This window comes from Passer montanus, unplaced genomic scaffold (genome assembly GCF_014805655.1).
Source record: "Passer montanus isolate IOZ18808 unplaced genomic scaffold, ASM1480565v1 scaffold2, whole genome shotgun sequence".
NCBI lineage: Eukaryota > Metazoa > Chordata > Aves > Passeriformes > Passeridae > Passer > Passer montanus.
In genome coordinates, this window is record NW_024366591.1 from 18233881 (window position 1) to 18258806 (window position 24926).

Here is a 24926-nt window from a genome sequence, read left to right on the forward strand (position 1 = left end):
GCGCGCGGGTTGGGCGGGGCTGCCGGCGGCGCCGGGAGCCGGGCGCAGGCGGAAGGTGGGAGCGCGCAGGCGGAAGGTGGGAGCGCGGCGCGGGCGGGGGGCGCGGGGATGGCGCGCTGGGTCGGGGTAACGGGCGCGCTGCTCCTCCCCCTTGGGAAGAGGCGCAGAGCCACCCCCGCCCGCCTCCTTGCCCGCTTAAGTGTTGCATCGCTTAAAGTCGGGTTTGCGGCGGTGTTTTTGTCTTTTTTTCCAGTGCGCCCCAGCTGCGCAGCCGCGGGGCGGGTGCGTGGGGACCGCGCCCCGCTGCGGGACGGGGCTCGGAGCTGCCTGGGCCGGCTGTGAAACGGTGCGGAATGGGTCCCTTTGCGTTGTGTTTGTGCGTGCCTCGGCACGGAGCGCTGGCGTGAGGCGGCGGTGCGCGCTCGCAGCCCCGAGAGCAGGCGGCTGGGGCGACTGTGCCCCCTCTCCGCTCCGGTGAGGCCTCGCCCGGGCTGCCCGGCATCAGAAGGACACGGAGCCGCTAGAGCAAGGCTGGAGATGGGCCACGAAGTTGCTAAGGGGGCTGGAGCGCTTCCGCTGTGAAAGCAGGGCGAGGAAGTGTGCGCAGCTCAGCCTAGAGATGAGGAGGTTGTGTGGGGACCCCAGGGAAACCTTCCCGTGTCTGAAGGGTCCTGCGGAGACCCCAGGGAAACCTTCCCGTGTCTAAAGGGTCCTGCGGGGACCCCAGGGACCCGTGTCTGAAGGGTCCTGCGGGGAAGTCAGAGAGGGACACTTAATCAGGAACTTGTAGGACAAGGAGTAATGGGTACGAACGAAAAAGGGAGACATTTAGATTAGGTATTTTGAAAGAAATTCTTGACTGTGCAGGTGGTGAGACGCTGGAACAGGTTTCTCAGGAAGGCTGTGGATGCCCCAACCTTGGAAGCATTCAAGGCCAGGCTGGAAAAGGCCGAGATCAACTTGGTCTGGTGGCAGTTCCCCTGCCCATGGCAGGGGTGTTGGGATTAGGTGGTCTTTAAGGTCCATTCCAGACCCTTAACACTGATGATGTGATGCTTGCCCTCGGACCTGAACAGGAGCTCCTGGCAACAGAGGAGCGGTGCTCACTTTGTCCTCCTGTGTTTGCAGGCGCATGTTTTAAATTTTAGTAACTGTGGCACCTGCTGGCACTGAACCACATGTTTATTTCAGACTGTGGTTCAAGAGAAGAGTAAATGTGAGTAAAGGTGGTAAAGGAACTGTCATGAGACGGGGAGTTTGGAGGCAGGAGAGGTGTCTCTAGAGGACTGGTGATCAAAGGCTTAAAAGTGTTTCACAGTGTGGTGTACTCTGTTGAAGTGAATGGATAAACAATGTTGAAATGACAGAAGTCAAAAAGCAGGCTGCAGTGATTTTGACAGTGCTGGGGTAATGCTGATGTTTTCCAAAAATCTCCCAAACACAAGCAAGAGAGAAGGGAAAAATCAAAACTTTTGAGGAAATAAGAAAAGAGGGAAGACATGTGAAAGGAAGGACCCAAAAAGAGTCTCCTTGTTCAGAGATGTTGGACACTGATGATAAAAGTGATATAAACACACTTTTCTTGGTCTGCAGAGAATACCTTAAATTCAAGGAGAATATCAGGCTTCCATATTTCAACATCAGGTTTACACATGTGATTTTGAGTTAATTGTGATTGTGGTAACAGAGACCTAATTTGACAAGAATTTGATTAGCATGTGAGAGATAGTGGATGTTTTTACATCCCTATAAACACATTATCTCAATATTTCAGTTAGTACAATTGACATTAACTCAATATTTCAGTTAGTACAATTGCACCAGTGCAGACACTAAAATTCCACTTAGAAGATAGGAGTTCCATGTTACTTCTGCATTGTATGCAAAAAGTGTTAGTTTTTTTTTTTTATGTAGTAGTTCTTTAAGTCTTGTTAGTCAAAATTAAATACTTACTTGCCAACACAAAAAATGATGAACTTTTAAAAGGTTGTATTAATGCCTGTATCATACTGAGTAATGTCTTGATGGAGATAGGACCATATCTGGTATTTAGGGAAGAGTGACTAATAAGTAGGAAAGGAAACCTAGACACGGAAAAGTTAATTGGAAATACGTAGTTACTAAAACCAACAGTAACATAATTGATTAAAAACTGCTTTAAACTTTTCTTATAATTGAAATTCAGCCCATTATTTAGCCCATGAATTGAGAAATTTATAGAGTTCTTTAATTGGAGTGCTTTATATGGAGCGGAATGACACAAACATGGTTTATTGTGACCTTTGCCATCATGACCTTTGCTGTAAAAAGACTGGAAAAAATGCTACAGGATTTCTGCTGTAATTCTCAAATCAATCATTACTTTTTTTTCTTTCCCCCTCAATATGCAGGATGTCAGTGGCTGCTTACTGTGTATTTTGCTACAGAAAAATAGGAACTTCTGGTCCAGCCACAAAAAAACACCTACCCTGGAATGATATCAGTAAGCACAGTTCATTATGTATTGATCTGAAGCATTAATAAAAAGGAATGACATGACACCCTGCATAATTAAAACGATACTGAAGTTTTAAGCCCTTGAATGCTTAGTGATTAAAAGCTTCTGTTTGTCCCTGCTCTCTGCTTCTGACCTTGCTTTGCGTAGTGATATGTAACATGACACCAGCAGATTATCTGGGAACAGATACAAACACTGGATGAGGGTCTTTCCCTAACTAAATGTGATCTCCTTAAACTATCTTCAATTCCACTTGTATCTGATTTTTTTTCGTAATCTCTAGAGCCATTCTTTGTTCACTGTTTACATTCATAAGCAGTGAATAAAGCTTGTTTCTATTCTTTCTTTTCCTTATTTACTTCAAGCTCTCATTAGTCTCTGTTTTCTTTGGTGTCTTCAGCATATAATGACATTTTTTACAATTTTGAAATTTATTTCTGAGCATTAAAGATAGGATATTTCAATTTCTGCTGTACAGGAGTTGCTTTTTTTTTTTCTTTTTCAAACTTCTCTGCCAGTTATTTCTTCAGCATCTAGCTGCTGCCTCTTGTCTGCATGCAAAATTCTTATGGCCTCACAAAGATGGAAGCTGGTAGCAGTGGTTGTGGGGCAAATCTCCCAATTCATGCTGAGGAAAAGAAATTATTCAGGATAGGTGAGATGTGTTACATTGGGTTTGCTGCTGCTGGTAATGATAAGAGTTTCTCTGTATAGAGATCCTCATATCCAGATAATCAAATCAACTTTGTAGATACAAAGTAGCTGAAATCTGGAAGGAATAATTTTGTTTAAAAGGCAAATTGTTGCAAGTAGCATGTATTTATTATCTGCTTGCTTTATAAATTAGATTCAATTGAATTTTTTTAAATATAATTCAATTGAATCAGTATTTCCTTATGGAGACTCTGCAGGTCTTTTCAAAAAAACATGCATAGTCCTGTATGTAATAATATACATTGAAGAAATAGCTGCAAGATTTAAGAAAAAGTTAACTCCTTAAAATTATTTAGAGTTCCAAATCACTGCTAGTGTTACAGGCAGAGAAAGTTTACTGTTGATTCTGGTAGCTAAGCAGTGCATGCAATTGAGAGGTAGCAATATTCAAAGGAAATAGCACTGGCAGTATACATATTTTATCATCTTGCTTAGGAGAGCAGGAAATCTGAATCAAGTAATGTTTTCTCCAGTTGTAAATTTTGGTTAATAATTTCTTGAAAGCTAGAGAGCAATGGAAATTTTTTTAAAGCTTAAAGCTTTTTTTAAAGTTCTTAATGGTTGGTATTCCTGCTGTCTGATAATCAAATGGTAACTGTGTTTATATTGAGGTGATGCACACAACTTTGTTTGACATTTGGTTTTGATTTTTTTCAAGGAAAAATTGCAAAGGTAACTGGATCACTTATAATAGGGTAAGTTGTAACTAATGAGCATATATGTAACTTGTGGATACAGTTAAAATTTTAATATGTGTATCTTTCAAAAAATGTGATAATATTAGGGGACATTAGACATGGTAGAATGTAGTCTTGAAGCACAGTTTCTGATAGTTATAAGTTATTTCAAGTATTTTATAGCCTTTCCTCTACTTTGCTAAGTTAAAATAATCTTCTGACTATTATTTATTTTGTAAAATCTCTATGACTTATGCCAATGTGATTACTATTTTTTTATTATGTTGTTTTAGTTGATATTCATATGCAGCTTTTTTTTTTTCTTTAAAGAGGCTTTGTATTCATTACATATGAAGTCCTGTCCTTAAATAAGTTACTGCAAATTGATACTCAAGCGCTACATCAAGAAAAACTTAAATCCTATGTATACGTACGTACAGCTTCTCTACGTCCAAGTGAATATCAAGGTAAGATGCATAATTGTTTGAGTTCTAAAAACAGAATTCTAATAGAATACCATGTATCTGGAAATCATTCTTATATAACAAGTAAAGTTATATTTCCTGAAGTCTGTTACCAAGAAATGTCACCAAATTTATTTTAAGCTGCTGACTGGTTTAGGGTTTTTTTTGAGATAGTTCTTTCTATACATGGTTCTCTATATATCAGATAATTCTCTTTATACAGTGTCTATATGTATATATGTGTGTATTTCTTTTTCCATATATCTACGAAAAGTGAGATTAGAGAACTGTCTTTCAGACTTCCAGTAATATAAAAATACTCTTGTAGGGTTTACGTACAAAGCCAGAAAAGAAATCCATAAAGCAGTGAGGAGAATTCTAGAAACAGAAGCTAAAATCTTCCGGAGACCTTTTAATGGTAGGTATTGAAAGCAGGACTTTATCTATGATTATTATTTTTTAGCAGTAAGAAGTAGGGCAGTTAGGAAGTAAAACATTTTTTTCTTACAAAATTAACACAATCTTTTGTTCTTGACACAGTGATAATATAGCTTACAATTTCTATATTTCTATGGGTTATCAGTCAGTTGTCTATTTTCTGTGTATTAGAACAATTAATTTTCTTAAAGTAAATTAAAGTGATGGTTAAGAGGAGATTTGAGGGATGTTTTTTTCCTTGTTCTAGAAGATATTTAAAAGTTAAGATACTAAGTTAATATTTGATATCATTTTTGTGTAAAAAAGGTGTTTCTGGGATGAAATACTCTCAGAGTCTCATTTTAGAAAAGTATCTATGCTTTCATCAAATTACAGTATTAATCAAAAGCAGCACGGTTTTTTGGATCAGTGTTGCTGCTTTTTCAAAATAATTTTAAACAAGAATTTCCATTTGTATCAGAAACTGTGGTCCTGAGGCATACTGTCTATTCTCATTTAACTCTCTGTTAAATGATTATAGCAATCTGCATCTCCACTGTCATCTTATGAGATTAATTCTTCAAGGTCAGAGCCTCAAGCGTTGCTAATAACTTGCAGCTTCTGCTGGCAATTCTGGTTGGTAAGTGCCAGCCAGAGGTTGTGTATGTCATGTAGATACATGAAATATATACTTAGTCCCACTAAAATGAGACAAACTCACCATTTTAGGACCAGCATTTTACTGATGTCATTCTGTCCTTGTTCATTGGACTAATTTAAGTTTAAAGTGTTACACTCTAAATTATTGTGAACAAGTAATACTCAAATATTAAGAAGCAACATATTTCCGTACACCTCAAATAGAAACATGGCTGGTTAAAATGCTCATTAATAATAACTTGGATTTCATTTGTTTCCTGGTTGAAGAACAATTTGGTACCTTTGATGGAGAAGATCATGAGTGTGCCTTATGGCTTCTCTTAAAGAGAAGTCAGTCAGAAGACAAAGCAATCCGACTGCAGGCTGTACAAGACCTGGCAAGCAACAGTCACTGGCATGGTAATGGATGCTGATGTAGCCTCATTTGTCCCAGAAATTCCACAGAGTCTCAGTTAGCTGTTCCAAGTCTGCTGATAACATGAAGAAAAGATAGTAGCTGCAAGAAGCATAAATATGCTCTGAAACTTGGTCTAAAATGTGGGGGAATTGTTTACATTTCAAGTAGCTATTCTTTCATAATCCCCTGACACAGTGTGAGTGTCTGCAGTGCAGGCATCTCTCTGTTTCCCCACCAGAGGATTGTAACCATTGCTGTGGCATGGAGAGCAGTTCATGCTCTTCAGTTCCTTGGGTTTTCTGCTGGGATTGCTAATGCAGTCCCAAGTTTTGGCAGTGATGTTTTTTATATAAGCCCCTGTAGGAGTGAGTTTAAGGCCCTTGGTTAAGTTAATAAAAATTGGTTAGGAGCTGATAAGTAGTAATGGCAAACCAGAGGTAGAGGGCTTGTATGTGTAAGCATTATCTGTAAGCCATTTTTTGTCCTAGTTATTATTGAATAAGTTCTCCCCCTTGCTCTAGCAGCAAATACCCTTGAAACCCCAAGTAAAGGGGAGGTATGTATATGTGTATTTGTGTTTCCTACTCTCCCTTCCATCACCAGGCTACATAAACTATGTGACATTCCATTCTGGACTCTCATTTTGGTAATTTAGTCAGTTGTGGATCTTTTCCAGTGCAATTCCATGCCATGGGATTTATCTTGTTTCAATTTGCCTTTTAAAAATTCTAAATAATTTCCACAGGCAATTTACACCAGCAAAGTGTGTTTGAAAATGCTTCAAAGCTAGGGCATACTGAGCTTTGTCCTTTGTAGACAAATACTGTTAGCAGGTGATTTCAGAGCACAACGTGTCCAGTATCAGGAATTTAGTTGCTTTTTGTTATCTCCCTTTCTCTGTAGTGCTCATTATTGTAGTATTTGGACATTTCAGAAACACTGATTATTCTTGCCAACTGCCCCATGAGGGAAACAGGCTTTTTTTAAACCTGATGCTTCAAAACCAAGTCAAGAAAGTTTAGGACTGAAAGTATGTGTTAATTTTTCACAACTAGGACAAAGTGTTCAGCTCCAGTGAGTTCATTTCAGTTTCAGGTATAAATTACCTGCAACAAAGGAAAGGTGTTGCCAATATATGACTGTGAAAAGTATCTTTTAAGTGGCTTGTCAGTTTTGTTCTGGAATTGTATAACAGTAACAGGAATAGAAGCAAATTTTTGTAGAAAAAAGTGTTAATCCACTTTAAGGTTTTCTTTTCTTTTCCTTCAGTTTGCCACTGAATAATCAAACTGGCCTATAATGAACAGTTAGTGCCCAGGTGTATTTCAGCTCAGTGTAGTGCTGGTCTAACATCTGCAGTTTTTAACTTTTAGAATTTGTGGCTAGAAAATCAAAGGGTTTTTCTAGGTAGACTCTGAGAGATGGTTCTTCTTTTTGAGTATATTTACAAAGTAGATCACAAACTACATTTAAAACAAAATGAAGTATATAAGGGTAGTTTTAACGCTAACATTGAAATTCTTGTACAACAGATTATCAGTATGTCACAGCTGCTCAAACCTGTGATCAAAGGACTGCTATAGGTTTGGCTCGGTCCAAAGATGTTGACCTTCGCTTTTTCCTGCCTCCACCACCACTGCCAAAAATAAAGACTGTAAGTAAAGGAAAAGTAGGTATTAGATTATTCTCTATTGCTTACTTCTTTTTTACTGCTTTTGTTGTTAACTGTTGAAAGTGAAGTTCTTCTAAAGAAACTGGCTAGTAGTAAAATACTAAAATACAAAACTGTAATATGTGATACACCCTGGAGTATATCTTCATTAGGGAGTGGCATGATGGAAAGAAATAAGGTTGGAAGTATTGATCAATTTTTATTCTTGGACTGTTATCCACATGACATATTTACAAGCAGTGAAGTCTGAGCCAGTTACCAGTCTGGCAGACACACTGCTTGTCTCTATCCAGTAGGCAATGTGAAGAAATCATCCTGGATTGCCTTGTTGGCACTGACAGAATCCTTCACACAGAGCATGCTCCTGGAGGCCTTTTGTCTCCTCAGCAGTACTGTGGTGCTCTGCTGTAGGCCCACCTCTTCACTGTCAGCTTTTGGGAGCCAGCAGATCCTTATTAGATAAATTTGGCCTTGCTTTTTTTTTAAGTTAGTTTTAAACTTAACACATTTTAAATGTGTGTGTATTTATCATATATGTTATGGTCTGAGGACTCATGTCAGCAGCTTGTTCAATAAACAGAACTGGCATATGAAGTATAATATTCAAGGTGTTTTGGACTGCTAATAGAATGAAGAGGGGCAGAGGGCCCTGTCAGAAAATACCTGTGTATCTTAACCAACAGAACTCTGAATATCAGCTTTGATTGGGTGTGATATTCTCAGTTTTTGTTTTCCTGCCTTTGTAACATTATGTGATAGAGGATCTGTACCAGTCAGTCCTTAAATACTAGGTTACACTGGTATATGGTTGTGGATATATTTTCACAACAGTGTGATTGCTTAGTGATTGAAGCTAAGAGTTTGGCAATCTGCTGCTTAGGAAGTTGAAGCAAATCATTGTGGCAACCCTACACAAGTAAGTCTCCATCTCTGATTTTATCAAAGAATTAGAATAACAGCAAGTTCAATGATGGTGGGCAAATAAAATTACTTTGTTTGACCTATCAATCAATATATCAATATATGTTAAATGAATACTTATATTAGTTTTTCAGACCAAACATTAAAAGAAATGTCTTTTATTTTTTCTAATAATTTATGCATTCATTTTAATGGAGCAGCACCAAAAGCACAGCATCACAAGCTGGTGGATGAGGAAGGTGATTGTCCCACTCTGCTCTGCACTGGTGTGGCCTTGCCTTGAGCACTGTGTGCAGTTTTGGGCACTACAGTATAAAAAAGATACTAGCTTATTAGAGAGTGTCCAAAGGAGGGCAAAGATGGTGTATGGCCTTGAGGGGAAACCATATGAGGAGTGGCTGAGGTCACTTGCCTGTTCAGCCTGGAGCAGAAAGAAGGGAGACCATTGCAGTCACAACTTCCTCGTGAGGGGAGGCTGAAAGGCAGACACTCACCTCTTCACTCTGGCAACCAGTGACCGGACCTGAGGAAATGGCCTGAAGCTCTGTCAGGGGAGGTTTAGGTTGGATATCAGGAAAAGTTTTTCACCCAGAGGGTGGTTGAGCACTAGAACAGGCTCCCCAGGGAAGTGGTCATGGCCCCAGGCCTGACAGAACTCAAGCAGCTTTTGGAAAATGCTCTCAGGCACATGGTGTGATTCTTGGGATGGTCTTGTGCAGGACCAGAAGTTGGACTTCTATGATGCTTGTGGGTCACTTGCAACTCTGAGTATTTTATGATTCTATGAGAATTTCTATGTAGTTAAGGGTGAACTTTAAAGTTTCCGCTGCCAAGAGGAGCTGGTTTTTATTCTGCTCTTTGGAGCCATTAGAATACTATCACCAAAATATGAAATGTAAAGCTTGTTTTTTATCATTTATTTTGTGGTTTGTAATTATTAGTTTCCAAAGTCTTTACAGATAAAACTATTAAACTGAAGTTACAGAGCACTTAAGTCCAAGGTTCATATTTTATAGCCTCATTAGTATGGCTGATTCCATTATTTCAAATATTTCTCTCTTCTGCATTTCGCTTCATGCTTTGAACAAAGTAACCTAAAAGGTGTTCATGCTTACTTCTCACAGGACTATCCCATAGAAGATGAACTTCGCTTGTTGTTGGTATCTTTACCTCAGACTGGTCTTGATCCGTGTGTCCAGTACTTCACATCTCTTGCATTACGTGAAAGTAGCCAGACTCTTGCTGCACAAAGGGTGAGTTTCCATCTGCAGAACAGAACTGTTTGGGCTCTTTGTTCCTGCAGAGCTCAAAGATACAAATCTTTTTCTATATTTTTTATCATTGTAAAAGGAAGAGAAATACAGACACTTAGTGATTGTAGAACATGAGTAAAATCTCTTGTAAATACAGTCTGTCTGCTTAAAAGCTTGTTTATATTTCCCAGCTGTGCTAGTTGAAAGGTGTAGTTAAAGATTATATCTTAGAAGCCTTCCCATTAAGCAGAAATTTCAACACTGTCCAAAACATTCCTTCCCCTTGTAGTGCTCATAAAATTATTTTTCACATTTCATCTTACTGTTGTTTGAATGTTCTTTTACTGATGACATTATTAAACCTCACTTAAGTCTCTACTAAAATGGTAGGTTGTTAGCACACCTTAAGTAGTAAACTCTGTTACATCACATGGAAGTGCCTCTTCGAAATAGGTCCCTGTTACTAAACCAGAATTCCAGTAGTCTGTGGTCTGTTTGGACCTGGATCTAGGAATTCTCCAACTGTGTCTGTGCAGCAACTTCTTAAGTGGCTTTAGGAATGTCATTTAAAGTGCCATTATTATTTAAAAATAATATTTATGTCAGTTTCATCCACTCTCTCTTGTGAATTTAAAAGTTCTGACTTCCTTAATCAGTGATTGTTATTTTTTATAAGATGCAATAACAAAAATGAATGTCATTTTAATAACAATGCTTGTCAGTCTTCGTTTAGAGTTTCCAGAGTGCAATAACTCTTTATTTTCTATGACAGAGTTAAGTGTGCTATTTTTACACTATCACTCCTTTACTGTTTTCACAGCCAGAGCTCGTGCTACAAAGGGAGCTTTGGTAAGACATCACACTTGGAAGTATTTTGATTTTTATCAAGGCTATGTTGGTCTTTCTGCTGCGTGATTGAGAGACTGGTCTTCTGAGGCTGTGCCACATATTGAAGACCTTTCTTCCTCCTCTTCTAAGTTTTGCAAGTCTAGAGTTATGCTGATTCTTGCTTTTTTATGCTTAAGCAAATGATCTTAAAAGATGACATTCATTAACAAAACGAAAATACTAGATTTTCCCCTGTTTATTGAATGTTTTGAAGTTAATAGACTAAGGAAACTACACACTGAAAATCTAGTTAATATTTCCAGTTAAAAATAGTAAATACTTTTACGATGTACTGTTGTGTAATTTGTACTTTTGAGGAGTGCATGCATGCTGTGCACTCCTTAAAGCAATTTCTATAGATCATTACACACTTAACATTCTAGATTAGAAATCCTTTTTTTAATGTAGCCATTTGAAATGTGTTACTATTTTTATGGTTTTTCATTTCAGGGAGGCTTATGGTGTTTTGGAGGAAATGGACTTCCATATTGCGAGACATTGGGTAAAATCCCTTCAGAGACAGTGGAACTCTTTTGCTTGCAGGCTTTAGTACAGCATTCTAAGGTAACTTGTCTTTAAACTGTAACTGAAAAGCTACATTTATAGACATTCCTCTCTAATGCATTCTCATGTATTGGGAAGGAGTTGCCATTTCCTTGTCTGCTACCCCATTCTCCTTCTGTAAGAATGTTTAAACAAATGAGATGGGTGTGAACACATTCCTGTAACAAATTAGGTTTTTTTCTCATGAGGAAGTGCGTGTAAGTTTTGTTGTTTCTAATTCGCCCTTACATACAAGTGTAGTACAGGGGAATTTGTATCTTTGAAGAGGTAAAAGGGTGGCTCTGAGGATGTTATGCCAGGTTTCCACAAAGCAAAATAGTGTCATGAATTCACTCTAATCAGAAACCAGAACAGAATGCAAACCTTACCCATACACAAAGGTATTCTTTGGGCAGAATTTTGCACAACAAGCAGCTAATACAGTGGCCTTCCCAGGACCAGGCTGCTTTTTGTAGACACAGATGAGGAGTATGGAAGACATTTTGTGACAGTGTTGCTTCTTGTTTCCTATTGCTACATTCTTCTGTGTACACTTAATTGTTCAGAAGCCTAGAATGCTGAAAAACAGTGTTGAGAACACCAAATGGTTACTGATAGTTGGGATGGATGAAGTGCATCTTCCATATACATAGAAATTCTGACTTTGTCTGGAATTTGTTATATTCTGGATTTTCAGTTTAAGCAAGTTGTGACTGTACTCATTCCAAATGCCTGTTGAAAGCCACAGGCTTGAGGATATCAGCAGTTCCAAAGCTACCCTGCATATTCATCTGGACTAAATTGTTTCTCTTAGGATCAGTAATGATAGCAGTACTATCTGTAATGTAAAAAATATTTTTTAAATCTTTTTCATTTTGAAGAGAAGGAATTATAATGATTGCATTTTGGGTGATGGACATGTGCCTCTGGTTGAGATAGTGCTTTAGCAAATACAGACAATTGACCTGTTCAGACTCTCGAACTTGAGTTGAAATTTGACCACCAAGTGGAGACCATTTCATCCCCCTCAGACATGAAGGAGGGCAGAGAAGTGGTACTCAGAGATTTTCAAGTTGTCAATTCATAGGAATTATGCATTTTGCATATTAAAACATCTATTTCCTCTTCAAATATAGTATAATAAATTCTAGACTAATATAGTTTCCATGCAACAAGGGCTATGTTATACCTGCTTCTTAAAACTCCCTAATTTATGAATTAACTGTGTCCAAAAAACCTTTTGCAGATCATCTATTTATTGTCACTGTATTTACTTTGTAATGCCAGATTTCTTCTCACTGTGATAAAATTGAAGCTAAAGGAGGCCTCCAGCTGCTGCAGAGGATATACCAGCTACGTAAAGATTCAGCCAAGATACAGAGGAACATAATCCGCATTATTGGGAACATGGCTTTGGATGAACGTCTTCACTCATCCATAGTACGTGCAGGTAAAAGGAAAGCTGTGTCAGTGGTAGATTTCTGTTCTAGTTTGTTTCAGATAAAGAAGTAAAATAAATAGAAAATGTCAATATGCAGTTTTGTAAATCCAAGCTGATGTTTGATGTTAAACACAGTGTGCGTTTTTACACAAAGGAGAAGTAGCAAAGGCACAGCAAAAGATGGTTAGGGTGATGAAAAATTTGCAATGGCTGTGATATGAAGCACAAATAACTAGACTGAGACACCTAGCATGGAAAAAGCAGCTGAAAGAGAATATGATGGAGATTCATAAAAGTCTCTTCACTGGCCAAGAGGGAATGGTCATCTGCTGTTTGTTGTAATGCCAGACCAAAGGTTCTTGCACATTAAATTCTAAAGAGAAAGAACAAATAAATAGTATTTTCCATATATTGCATGACCAAAATAAAACTTGCCACAAAGCATTATGGTAGTTGAAGACTCAAAGCTTCAAAGAGTGATGAGACAAATTCATGAAATGAAAAATCTATAAAGTTCTACAAATGGAAACAAAGTTGACTGCAGGAAATCTGACGGTATAGACTAGAATCAGAACTGTATAATTGTCCTTTTATTGCTCTATTCTTATATTGGTCTGCAGCTTCCACTGCTCACTTCTAAAGAAAGGCAGCTGGACATAAAGGCCTTTGTCCTGGACTCTGGCACCATTCTTAAATTCTAATGATTATTGAAACCATACATATAGAAGAAGAAATTGATTCACTCTCTAAAATTCCTTTTGTACTGAGAGCTCTGTCCCAGGGAGCAGCTGACTCTCCTGTTTCAAACTCCAGAGATGAGCAGTCAGGTACTGCTAGTCCAGAGTTGATAAAGCTTCTCGTTTATTGCTGGATGATGCATAAGAAGAAAGAACCTCTAAGGCTCTTGTTCTTGCAAAAACTGCTGGCACGGGAAGAAGAAAAATATGTAGTGCATTACTGTGATGGGGTGTCTGGGGGCAGAACACTTATTTTTGATTCTGAACAGTTCTTTTTGACTCTTCATCTTGACTCATTTAAGAGAAGTGCAAAACCAGAGACCAAGTTAGTTTTAGTCAGACTATCTTGGCAGCCTTCCATTGTGTTTGGAGAACTGAAAGCAGACTTTAGGTAGTATTCTTCTTAAGTACAACTTTCATAGTGGTCAGCATATATTCTGCTCAGAAACATAATTTGAATACATTATTCTTAAATAAAGATTACAGTCTTCAAAGGTCCTAGTAGATTTGTTAGTTTAAGGCAAAACTCAAATGTTAATTTGCTCTTTTCCTCAGTCTAGAGTAAATTATTTTGAATCTTAGCATCTTACTGACTATACTAGTAGCAACATAATGTACATGGTTTTGAAGCAATGCTCATGAAGTAAATTCCCAGGTTTTATTTATGGACTTGACTGTAATGTAACTGTGATTTATAGGCTGTTTTTGCTAGCAACAAAATTTATCAGGATTTTGAAGAAACGTGTGCATATACACATAAAAGATATTCCTTCACATTTCTCAGTAGTCTGTGAAAATTCCCATCCATGCTTGAGAAAATTTTACGCCTTAGAGTATCATAAAGTGTTTGTAAGTCATAGTGTCTTTGACTTAAAATGTTATTGAGGATTGTATCCAATTTAATTGTCCTATGTTTCTAATGTATAAACAGTATACAAATTTTAGAATAGCAAAGATATTTTAATCACATATAGAAGTTTTCTTATGCTGGATTTTAAAATTAGAAATTATTGTACTCTCACAGCAAGCATCAATTTTTTTACCTGCCATTTCTCCTGTAGGTTGTTTTCTAAGCCTTTCTTATGCTTTAAGCTTCATTGTCTCCATCTTCCTGGAATTTTATCTGCAAAAAGAGATTTGAGATCTGTCCTTGCTACAGCTGTACTGGCCTGCTGATACACTTTCTTTTTCTTCTGAGAAGGGGTTCTTCTTCAGATCATAAGATGAACAGTAGTAAAATACATCTGAATTTTTGAATTTAGGAGATTCCATTTACTTTGCCTTGAGTTTCCCGAGGTAAAGAGTAGATTGAAATAATTTATTTTGATGTTGCCGTTCTTAAGTTTTAACATCTATTTTCAGATGTATGATTTGATGGTTGGTGTTTCTGAATTCTGTTGTTCAGATGATGTTTCTATTAGTTGACCTGCCTCTTCCTTTTCTCAATGTAGGTTGGGTTTCTGTACTTGCTGAAGTAATGAAATCCCCACACATCATTCAGTCTTCTCATGCATCCAGAGCTTTGGCTAATCTAGACAGGGACATGGTGAAAGAAAAATATCCAGATGGTGTTTATGTCTTGCATCCACAATATCGTAGCAGGTAAAGTAGAAGGAATCATTGTACATGCTGGAGTTACTTGTTCTGCTGTTCTGTTACAAAACTTTGGAAGAGTTGGCATCAGAGTGCTGCTGTACTGATGTTACCTTGCCTCTCCTGTTCTTTGGTGGCTTGAAAGGACTGAATTTAGATTCTCAAGTAGAAGAGCAGTAAAAGTGGTTGGAGTAGTGCCTAGGTGTGGACAGAGTATTACTGTAATGCCTGGAAAATCAGAAGACAGAACATGAAATTAATTACTGCTTTGTGTGGGTTGCAACTGTTTGACTTGGGATACAGTGCCTTGTAATTATTCTACTGGCAACAGCACATTGGCCTAAGATGCAGTAAATTTGCATCCTCAGTTATAGTGATGGTGTGTCTGGGACTAAAGCAATCTTCAGCATGGTTGTCAATAGTAACTATTCCCTGGGTCATTGGTGTTACTCTGGTCACAGTGAAGACCTAATGTGATGATAAGGCTGGAGCTACCAAGCCACAGGAACAATAGCTGGCAGGAAAGGTGTTTTTCATTATAGAAAATTATGATTTGTGAGGTGTGTACTTTCCATTCCTCATTTTATATCTTTCTTCTGTGTGCTTCCTTAGTTTTTGTTTTTATCTGAGTATGCTCTTTGAAATATCCTGAAATGTTGTCCATAAGGTAAGAAGTCACGTGTAATGTTAGAAAAAACATTTTGGCATCCCTTAGGTTAAAAGTTCCAAGATAATTTTGTTGTTTGAAAGAACACATACCACATATCTCTTAAAATTTCCTTTTGGTTGATCAGCCAGCCTGTCAGAGCAGACATCCTTTTCGTTCATGGACTTTTGGGAGCAGCATTTAAAACCTGGCGACAGCAGGACATTGACCGGCGTTTGGATAGAAAGGCCTCAGAAGGGGAGGAGGACTATACTCAGTGCTGGCCAAAGGTAAAGAGACAGTGACGTTTTCACATGTGGCTGCTGTTTGCTCATTCATGAGAGCATCTAGAAGGACACTGTCTGGCAGATGTCTTTTTTAAATTCAATTACTCGTAGTTTGTTATACAAATGGCAGTTTCAAGTTCCTGATGATAAATTTTTGTTAATGACTTGTTTGTTGTTCTTGCAAGGAAAAATCACAGCTAAGTTTCGTGTTCTCAACATCATTCACATGCTAGTGAAAGAGGAGGCAATGGCTGCTTTCCTTATGCTCTCTCTTCTTTTCTTTTTCTTTTTTTAACGGAACGTCATTGCAAGACTTATAGAATAACATTTTAAATTAAGTTCCCTTTCTTACCTAGGTGTCTGAATGTCTTACTTTGTGCAGATTGCTATTTAAGTGTTGTTGGTGAATGTGTAATTACTGCTCCAAACAAACTCACACTGGTATAGCCACTAAAAGTGTCTCTGAAATTTGAACTGATCAGTCCTGTGGGTAATCATAGTAACTCGTTGCACCCAGGAGAGGGAGCCAGGAATGCACGAGTTAGAGAGGAATCTTCATTCTTTGTCTGCTTTATGGTTCAGAAACAATCTAGAGTTCACCAGCATGTGATAAAAGAATGATAATCCTGGTGTAACATATATTTGGGGATTAACTGAAGAGCAAAAGTCTTTCTTGATATTGTCTCCATGGTAACATCTTTTCTCCATTGTTTTCAAGAGTTTAAGTACATTGATTATAAGTTCCTTTGGTTTTGCTTGTCTTTAATTTAGACATGGCTTGCTTCAGACTGCCCTTCCCTTAGAATCATATCTGTGGAGTATGACACCCATTTGAGTGACTGGAAAGCAAAATGTCCTGTTGAGGCTCAAAGGTAAGAAATGCAGCATCTGCAGTTTGGGGTGGGGGCAGGACATAAACCTGTAAAGCTGATCCTTAGGATCACCTACTGTGAAAGAGTTCATTTAACTTTCCCTGTTGCTTTGAAAAATCAAATTAGGAAAAATATTAAATATAGTCATGTTATTCTGAAGTTTTTAGCCTCACAGATAGCTACATGTGGCAATTTCATGAATTCTTACAGTCTGTTTTGCTTCATGTTAAGGGAGACACTAAATGATGCTATTAGTTAATGAAAATACAACTTTATTTCTTAAAGGGTGTCTTTTTTAAAGTGGCACAATAATGCTTCATAAGCACAGCAAAAAAATCACTGTACAATGGCTTTATACTCCTGGTAAAATGAAGCATATGTTTTCATAGAATCATCTAGGATGGAAAAGACCCTTTAGATGATCAAGTACAAGCAGTACCCCTTCACTGCCAAGGCCACCATGAAACAACGTTCCTCAGTGCCACATCCACATGCCTTCTAAAAGCTTCAAGGAATGGGGACTTAGCCACTTCCTGGGAAACCTGTTTCAGAGCATCACAACCCTTTTGATAAAGAAATTTTTCCTGATATCCGACCTAAACCTTCCCTGTTATCTCTTGTCTCTGTCACTTGTTCCGTGGGAGAAGAGGCCAACCCTCACCCAGCTACACCCTCCTTTCAGGTGATTGTAGAGAGTGGTAGGGTCTTCCCTGGGCCTCCTTTGCTCCAGCTAATCAATCCCAGTTCCCTCAGCCTCTCCTCACAGGACTTGTGCTCCAGACCTTTCACTGGCTCCATTGCCCTTCTCTGGAGCTGGTGTAGAGCCTCGATGCCTTTGTTGTAGTGAGAGGCCCAAAACTGAACACAGGACTTGAGGTGCTGCCTCACCAATCCCTTCCCTAGTCCTGCTGGCCACACTCTTGCTGATGCAAACATACTGTTGTTCAAAAAATGTTACTTTGATGATAAAATACAATAACTATATCTGATTCAATCAGAGTGTAATTGCCCTTGCCAGAGGAATGCTGTTTTTACTGACCTTGAACAGGGTAGGTCAGAGGAAGATGCTACCACCGAACATGTTGAAAAATAAGAACACTTTGAACCTGTAGAGGTTTTTTGTCTTCAATAGAATTTGATTATTAGGTTCAGTGATCTTTAAATCAGAATCCTTCAAACATTTATGCAGATATTTAAGCATGTCATTAGTACTGTAAATTCAACTTGTGCACTGCAGCAAGGGCACGTGCATGGCTGCTTACAAGTTAAGAATCTGAAAATCAATAATGTTTTTTGTGCAGGAAAGAAAAAAAATTCAACATGTATAATAGACTGGGAACTTAGTAGTTGTCCATTCCCTCTTTGGCTATATGAAAGATCAATGCAATTATTGCATTAAGGAAAACATGTAAGCAGGGAGAAAATGAGGAACTCATGACTGTTAATGTGCCTATTTGAAATTAGGCAGAAAAATTACAGTAAGGAGCATGTGGATGGTTACCTGTGCAGGTCCAAGAAGACTGGAATTGGCTTTAAATTGCACCAGGGGAAGTTTAGATTGGGTATTAGGAAGAAATTTGTCACTAAAAGCATTGTCAAGCCCTGGAAGAGGTTGCCCAGGGAAGTGGTTGAGTCCTGATCCTTGAAGATAATATAAAGACAGGCAGATAAGGATCTTAGGGACATGGGTTTGTGGTGGACTTGGCTGTCCACCTTGGGCTAGCAGTTGGACTCCATGATCTTACAGGTCTTTTAAATGTAAATGATTCTGTAATTCTAAGAAAACTCTTCTTGTGTCTGTCTGGAGTAAGCATGTTAAAAGAAATAAACATAGATTTCCTTTTTATTTCCCAAAGATAACATCTTTTTCATTATAAAATAGAAAATTACATTACCATCTATTTATGGTCACACAACCATAATATTTGATAATTTTATATGGTTAAATAATAAATGAAAGAAAAATATTGAAGATATTTTTAACTAGCAAGAACAATGAGGTCGCAGTACAAAAACAACCTGAGGTTTGCTCTTAAATGTACAGTCTCATTCACTGTTTCAAAAGTGAGTTTTTCTGTCTCTCTGCTAGCCTAGAGCGTGCTGCTCATCAGAAAAGACACATTTGATTATTCTTTTTATATGTGTTATAAAGCAATTTCTAGTGAGAATGCTGAGACCAATAGAGATGAAGTGAATTATTTTGCACAGTGGTTGCCCCCATATCCTGATGTTTTCATTACCTAAGGGCCTTCTGTGTTTGATTCTTGTTACACTGGAAGGAGCAGAGTAAACTGCAAGTGTTGCACTTTCAAGCTTGGATTGGGCATTGGCATTGGTTTGGTTTTGGTTCTACTGCAGATTCGTTTTCAAATTTTAATGTGTAGCTTATCCCTTCCAGAGCTCAGTCTTCTCATTTATAAAATGGAGATGATTGTGCTTTCATACTATTCCAATAGAAAGCATTTGGAGATTGTCTGGCAAGTGTAACTGACATTAGTTGTGATTTTTGAAATGTAGTGGTTGATCATGCACTTAGTTTTTAAATTTCTGTGCATTGCTCCACATTTTGAGCATTGTTTAGCAAAGTGTATGAGGTTTGTTCATGTTCTGTGTTCATTATGTGTTGATGTTGCTTTCATAGAATAACAACTGTTTTGCTACAATGTGTAAATGAAACTATTTAAAACTCCATAAAACAATTTGTCAAGAAAACAGAAATGTTTGCTGAGCGAAGTTATAGTAAGACTTTCTAGCAAGAGCAAGAAACTGAATTTAGCTCAATTCCCATTGTCCTTGTGAAGCGATCCTTACAAAAGTTCTTGGCTTTTTTCAATGTAGAAACAATAATTAAATAATTAATATTTGTTTACCTAATTAACTTTCCTAAATGTGCAGCACTAAAATTTGTTGTGTTTTAACATTGCCTTTGAACTTGTCACACTCCATTATGCCTGTGTTTGTTTTTTCTTTGCAGGGAATCTATTGCTTTCAGGAGCAGTGAGCTGCTTGACAAGCTCAAAGCTGCTGGGATTGGAGACCGACCTCTGGTGTGGGTATCCCATAGCATGGGTGGTAAGCATGTTGCCTGTTTGATATAAAGCATTTCTTTGCATTAAAGATTTCAGAACAAGCCATTAACCAAATTGAGGTAAAAATGCAATTATTCAGAATGGTTTATTAAAAAAATTGGCAAAGACCTAGATATGAAAAACAGATTTCTACTTTCTTAATGCATTATATTTAATAGCATATGCATTTTGAAAGGATTGTTTTTGCTGTTTGTTCTTACTGTGTTGATTTAAAAACTCAATGAGTTGAAATTCATGTAAATGGAAATCCAGAGGCAAAATTTTCTCCATGATCAGGCATATAGTAAATGTCATTAGCAACACATAAAACAAATCAAAATTGGATTTGCATAATTCATTGACATTTTATATTGATGCCTCCTCGAGCATAGTTTGGGTTTTTTTCAAGTTAATCTTACATATTTGACAATCTAAGGACTAATCAACCAAAGCAAGAATATGGTTAGTTGTTTCATGGTTAATATAGCATGGTCATTATTTCCCAGTGATTTAAATCCCTACATTAATTCAGCTTCTGTTGCCAGGTCTTCTAGTCAAAAAGATGCTGGTGGATGCTTCCAAGAATCCAGAAATGGATAAAATTGTAAACAACACCAGAGGAATCGTATTTTATAGCGTACCTCACCATGGTTCCCAGCTGGCTGAATATTCTATAAATGCCAGATATCTCCTCTTCCCATCTGTGGAGGTTAAAGAGCTCAGCAAGGGTATGTTCACTTTGCTACCATCTAGCAACAGGAACTCTGCTAATCTCTTCTTGGTGCTTTGGGTTTTTTCCTTGTGCTGTCAGAGAAAGCTGGGGAGAAACAACAAACCTCCTTTTTATGGTTTGGGTTGTGTGTTGAATTATTGCAAGTAATTCTGAGTAGCTGTTTCATTTGATTGCAGAGGTGAGGGGAAAAGGGGGAGTCAGAAGAAATTGTTGCATATGCTAGTTGGGGAAAGGGATTATAAACAAAATGCTGCACCTTTTACTGTCACAGCAATAAAAACATCTCTAGCAATGTAGTCGTGCCAGAACAATGCTATAATCTTATAACACTGCAAAAATTATGTTGTTCTTCCTCAGATTCTCCTGCCCTTAAAGAGCTGAATGATGACTTCTTGTCTTTTGCCAAAGACAAGAAATTTTCAGTGCTGAGTTTTGCAGAAACCCTACCAACACACATAGGCAGCATGATAAAACTGCATGTTGTACCTGTGGAGTCAGCAGGTAAGTGAGAAATAGCCATTTAATTTATTTGATTTGATGCATATTGATGTAAGCGTCTATAATGAGAAAAGGTGATAAATATTATGGTAAAAACCTAGCAAAATAAGTCCATTACAGTGTGGGGGTTTTTGTGAGCCTCCCTGCTGAGATCAGAAGCAGCTACATTTAAATCTTAGAATAGCAGTTGTTTGTTTTGATTTTTTGAAATCAGAATAACAATTCTGAAATCAGAATCTGTTAAAAAAGCAGGGTAGACCCTGGTCTGATGTTGGAGTCCTTTCCTTTGGAATTATGACTAATTGTGGTTTATCTTTGTATAGGTAGGCTGCATAGTGTTTCAGATGCTTCTGCAAATTCCAGCTATTTTCTCCTTTAAAAAACTAAGAAAGAAAATTAATCAACTGCTAATGGAAGGAAAAAGTCATAAAGCTGGTATTCAGAGTTCAGAATCCTTTACCTTCCACAGCTCGTGAACTCCAGCAATAGGGTTTGCCTCCTGAAGAGTTCCCTCCATCTTTTTGCCTTTTTTAAGGGAAGGGGAAACCAATTCTTTTCCCCTTGCTTTTATTTATGTGTGTTCAACTTAGAAAACTGTTTCAAGTCTTACATTTTCAGTCTTTCTTTTGCACTGCCCAAGGTATTTGTAAAGCCAGAAACCACTGCCTTGGTAGGTTTTTAGATCAGACTTTCCACCAGCTAAATCCACTAGTTTGAGTGCAAGGTTAGATACTCTGAAAAAGGTGGATTATACATCCCTGTTTATCTGAGTCACTCTTTTGCAGTCTTTTGCAGCATACCCTCTTGAGCAGCAATGTTTTGCAGAAATGTTGCTGATGCAGTGTTACTGGTCAGGACTGAAAAACTGGACCTTTTTTGTTATTATTTAACAAAGTAAGGTTAAAAAGAGAGCTGAATAACAGAACCCAAGTGTGTAGTTCGCACTTGTAATTTTGTATCATGTCTCCTCTTCTGGGGTGACACCTAGGGCAGCACATGAGTGCTCTTGAAAACCTTTAGAGGGCACATGGCAGTCTGTAGCAGGCCACTGTTCAAAAGACAGGCTGATGAGCAGCAGCTCCCTGTTTCTTGCATGTCTGCTTGGGCACATGAAAGCAGAGCTTCATCCTGCTCTAGTGTAATTTTACATGGCTTGAGGCACAGAAGTCAAGGCAAAATGGAGGATTTCTCTAGGTGATGAGTGAATAGTCAATAAACTGGAATGTGGCAGTCAGAGCATCCTAACTGAAAAGTTAGTAGTGATGGCTGTCAAGAAAGAATAAATGCTGTAGTGTACCCAAAATCAGTAGCTGAAAATGGAATATTTGTATTCTACAATTGAGCAACATAAATATTTTATTTATCTGGAAATGTGCGTAGGGATTCACAGCATATTTCAGGTTCATTGTAGTCCAAATTTTAATGTCCATGTCAAAGTATTTGTGTGAGGGATGTGGGCAATTAGTGGTGATCAGATTCAAGTTACCATGCATTAAACTACATCCCTGATCATATCAATGCTTAAACCTCAGTCAGGACTGTGCTATCAGTAAATAAAGTTTTGTTTCAGCAAAATTGTCTGTATGGAGAAATGTACATTTGTGTATTTCAAACAAAGACAGCAGAACTCTGACCTGATGGTGTTGTGTGCCAGTGTGGGTTTTGTGGCAGCACAGAGCTCTATCAGGCCATAACTGTGTGTACTGATGCTTTTAGCTCATGAAAAAATAATGATGAACAAAGAGTTTTGCTGAAGATGGGAGAAGTTGTTTTTGAGAGAGAAATTGCTAATGCAAGATCTTCTTTTCAGTCTAGGTTGTCTTATGAGCTCTGGTATGAACTTTTTTTTATTCTCCCTTTTCCAGAAATAGGAATTGGAGACCTTATTCCAGTGGATGTTAATCATCTGAATATTTGCAAGCCAAAGAAGAAGGATGCTTTCCTGTATCAACGTACACTGAAGTTCATTCAGGATGTTTTAGCCCAAGAACTGTGAGACTGAGGTTTTGCCATCCTTTCCTGCTTCTGTCCTGTGTTTGGTGTAACACAGAAACTTCTAACATTTGTTAGGGGATCTGTAGAATTACAAGGGTGCTGTGTCAATCATATCTGCTGCTGAATAATTTCCTGTACATCTTGAACTTTAGACACCTGTCCAATTTCTTTCTCAAAATACATTCAAAACAAATACAAACTTGGCAAAAAGAAAGTGTGTGCCCAGGGTATCTTCTTTTAGCAAAAAAACCCCCAAGCTTGCTTTGAAAGCAGGTAAATATACACCTGGGATAAAATCCTATAGAGAGGTTTAGAAACAATGAAATGAGGTGGTTATTTGTTGTGTCAAAGGGGAGAAGCAGCATGTGGCTGCTGCCAAGTTTTGGTTTACTGTCCGTGTTAGGGAAGCCTGACTGGAGCCTGAAAAATTAGTATTCAAGTGAGTGAAGGTAGCATTTTGACCTAGTGACACATTTTAGGAGGTTTTGTCATTTGCCTTTTAACACATCACCCAGATTGGTCAGCAGACACAGCATCTGTTTTTCTGCATAAGAAAGAGACAGGTTGGTAGCTTGCCTTGCTTAGAAAATTGTGGTTGTTTTCATCTGTTTCTAGTAATGAAAACAAAAGAAATATTCATCTTCTTCTACATTTTCCTCCTAAATCTTTAGCAGCTTGTGAGACTGCTTTCCTTAGGACAGTGTGTATCTGGTCAGACAGGGCAGTTCTGTGCTTGTTCACATTGAAGATGTGTTTGATGAGCTCAGCTCTTCTGCTTTGCTCTTGGGACACCCCAAGAAGTTGGTGCATTCAAATCCCTGGCTCATGTTACTCATACAGAAACTTCTCTGTAGCTGATTTAAAGAAGAGCATTGAAAATGCTCAGGTGGAGCACAACAGATGTATGCCCTGACAAGAAAGCTAATGCTTAGAGTTTGGAGCTGAGGTAGAAAAAAGTAAAGCAGGAAGAAAATCAGGTCATTTTAAGGCCTCACTGGAAATTACCACAAATGTTTTGGTTTCCTGGGGCCCAAATATATCTGCTGGTGTAGATACAGAGAAAACCAGCAGTGTCTTATTTGAGTTTATGTTAATGTTTAGGACACCCTAACAGTACTGATGAGAAATCAGTATTTTTAGATTAAAAAATAGCAGTGCACAGTCACTTTTTTGAAGTCTTAGATAATTTGCACTGTGGTTAGAAGAAGCCTCATGTTATTGTGGTCTCTTTACTCCCTTTCTTTACACCTGCATCCCTCTCTGAAAACAAACATGGGCTGTGTAAAGCTGTAATGCCTTTGCTGACCATTTGTTAAATAAGGTCTGTATTGATGACATCCTTGAGGTGTCTCCTCATGTCACTCCTGTGAGATGGATCCAGTATTGGTGTCCTTCAAATGGTGGCTCTGAAAGCTGCCACGGAGGTGGGATGCACCTTGCAGTTCTGCATGGGCTTGGTGCTGTGGGCACTGCAGTCCTGCCAGCTCCTGAGAGCAGCCCAGGAGGACACTGCAGCTCAAAATACACTTCTGGAAATTGAGGGAACTGCAAAGTACAATTCACAAGAGCAGTACAGAGACTGTACTGCACTACACTGGCAAAAAGAGCATCAACCCCTCCCCGTCTGAGATGTAGGTAAGAACACTGCATGGCAGTATTTTGTACAGAAAATGTAACAGAAATGTCTTAATTTCTGAAGAGGTTTATATTTTTTACACTGTGGTTTAGACTTCAGAGTGTAAATATATTAGTACACTTTGTATTCACAGAATAGAGTATGTGGAATTCATGGTGAATAGACAAGACTTCTAATAACTGAATGCTTGTTTCATGTGACAAATCTGTTGGTTTTAGTAGACTCCTTTGGCCTACACAGATTCAGATCAGTGACATTAAACATTAATCTTAGTAAATGCATCTATGTTTTGTAACTGGAATTCTTAAGGCAATGTT

General features: G+C 38.2%; 1 protein-coding gene across 4 annotated transcripts; it reads left to right on the forward strand.

Annotated features, from left to right (window-relative positions):
- Positions 1-16: 16 nt before the first annotated feature.
- On the forward strand, positions 17-23539 carry SERAC1 (serine active site containing 1). Of its 4 annotated transcripts, none has more exons than XM_039706995.1 (17): positions 17-55; positions 2391-2482; positions 3870-3906; positions 4219-4355; positions 4681-4770; positions 5697-5828; positions 7359-7480; positions 9544-9672; positions 11011-11124; positions 12391-12553; positions 14733-14883; positions 15669-15810; positions 16579-16679; positions 19654-19751; positions 20293-20475; positions 20838-20981; positions 22844-23539. In XM_039706995.1, exons 2-17 carry the CDS (start codon positions 2392-2394, stop codon positions 22972-22974), a joined length of 1965 nt encoding a protein of 654 aa, XP_039562929.1. In that variant the 5' UTR covers positions 17-55; position 2391; the 3' UTR covers positions 22975-23539. The 4 variants fall into 4 exon arrangements, with proteins under 4 accessions (XP_039562929.1, XP_039562931.1, XP_039562930.1 ...); XM_039706996.1 differs by lacking the exon at positions 17-55 and adding an exon at positions 65-346; XM_039706997.1 differs by lacking the exon at positions 5697-5828.
- The last annotated feature ends 1387 nt before the right edge of the window (positions 23540-24926 follow it).

Excerpts from the sequence above, each read along its gene's own strand:
- SERAC1 (XM_039706995.1), top strand. The coding sequence starts at position 2,392 with ATGTCAGTGGCTGCTTACTGTGTATTTTGCTACAGAAAAATAGGAACT. Across the intron at positions 16,680-19,653 it reads TGTCCTGTTGAGGCTCAAAG|GGAATCTATTGCTTTCAGGA; the intron begins GTAAGAAATGCA and ends TTTTCTTTGCAG. Across the intron at positions 19,752-20,292 it reads GGTATCCCATAGCATGGGTG|GTCTTCTAGTCAAAAAGATG; the intron begins GTAAGCATGTTG and ends TTCTGTTGCCAG.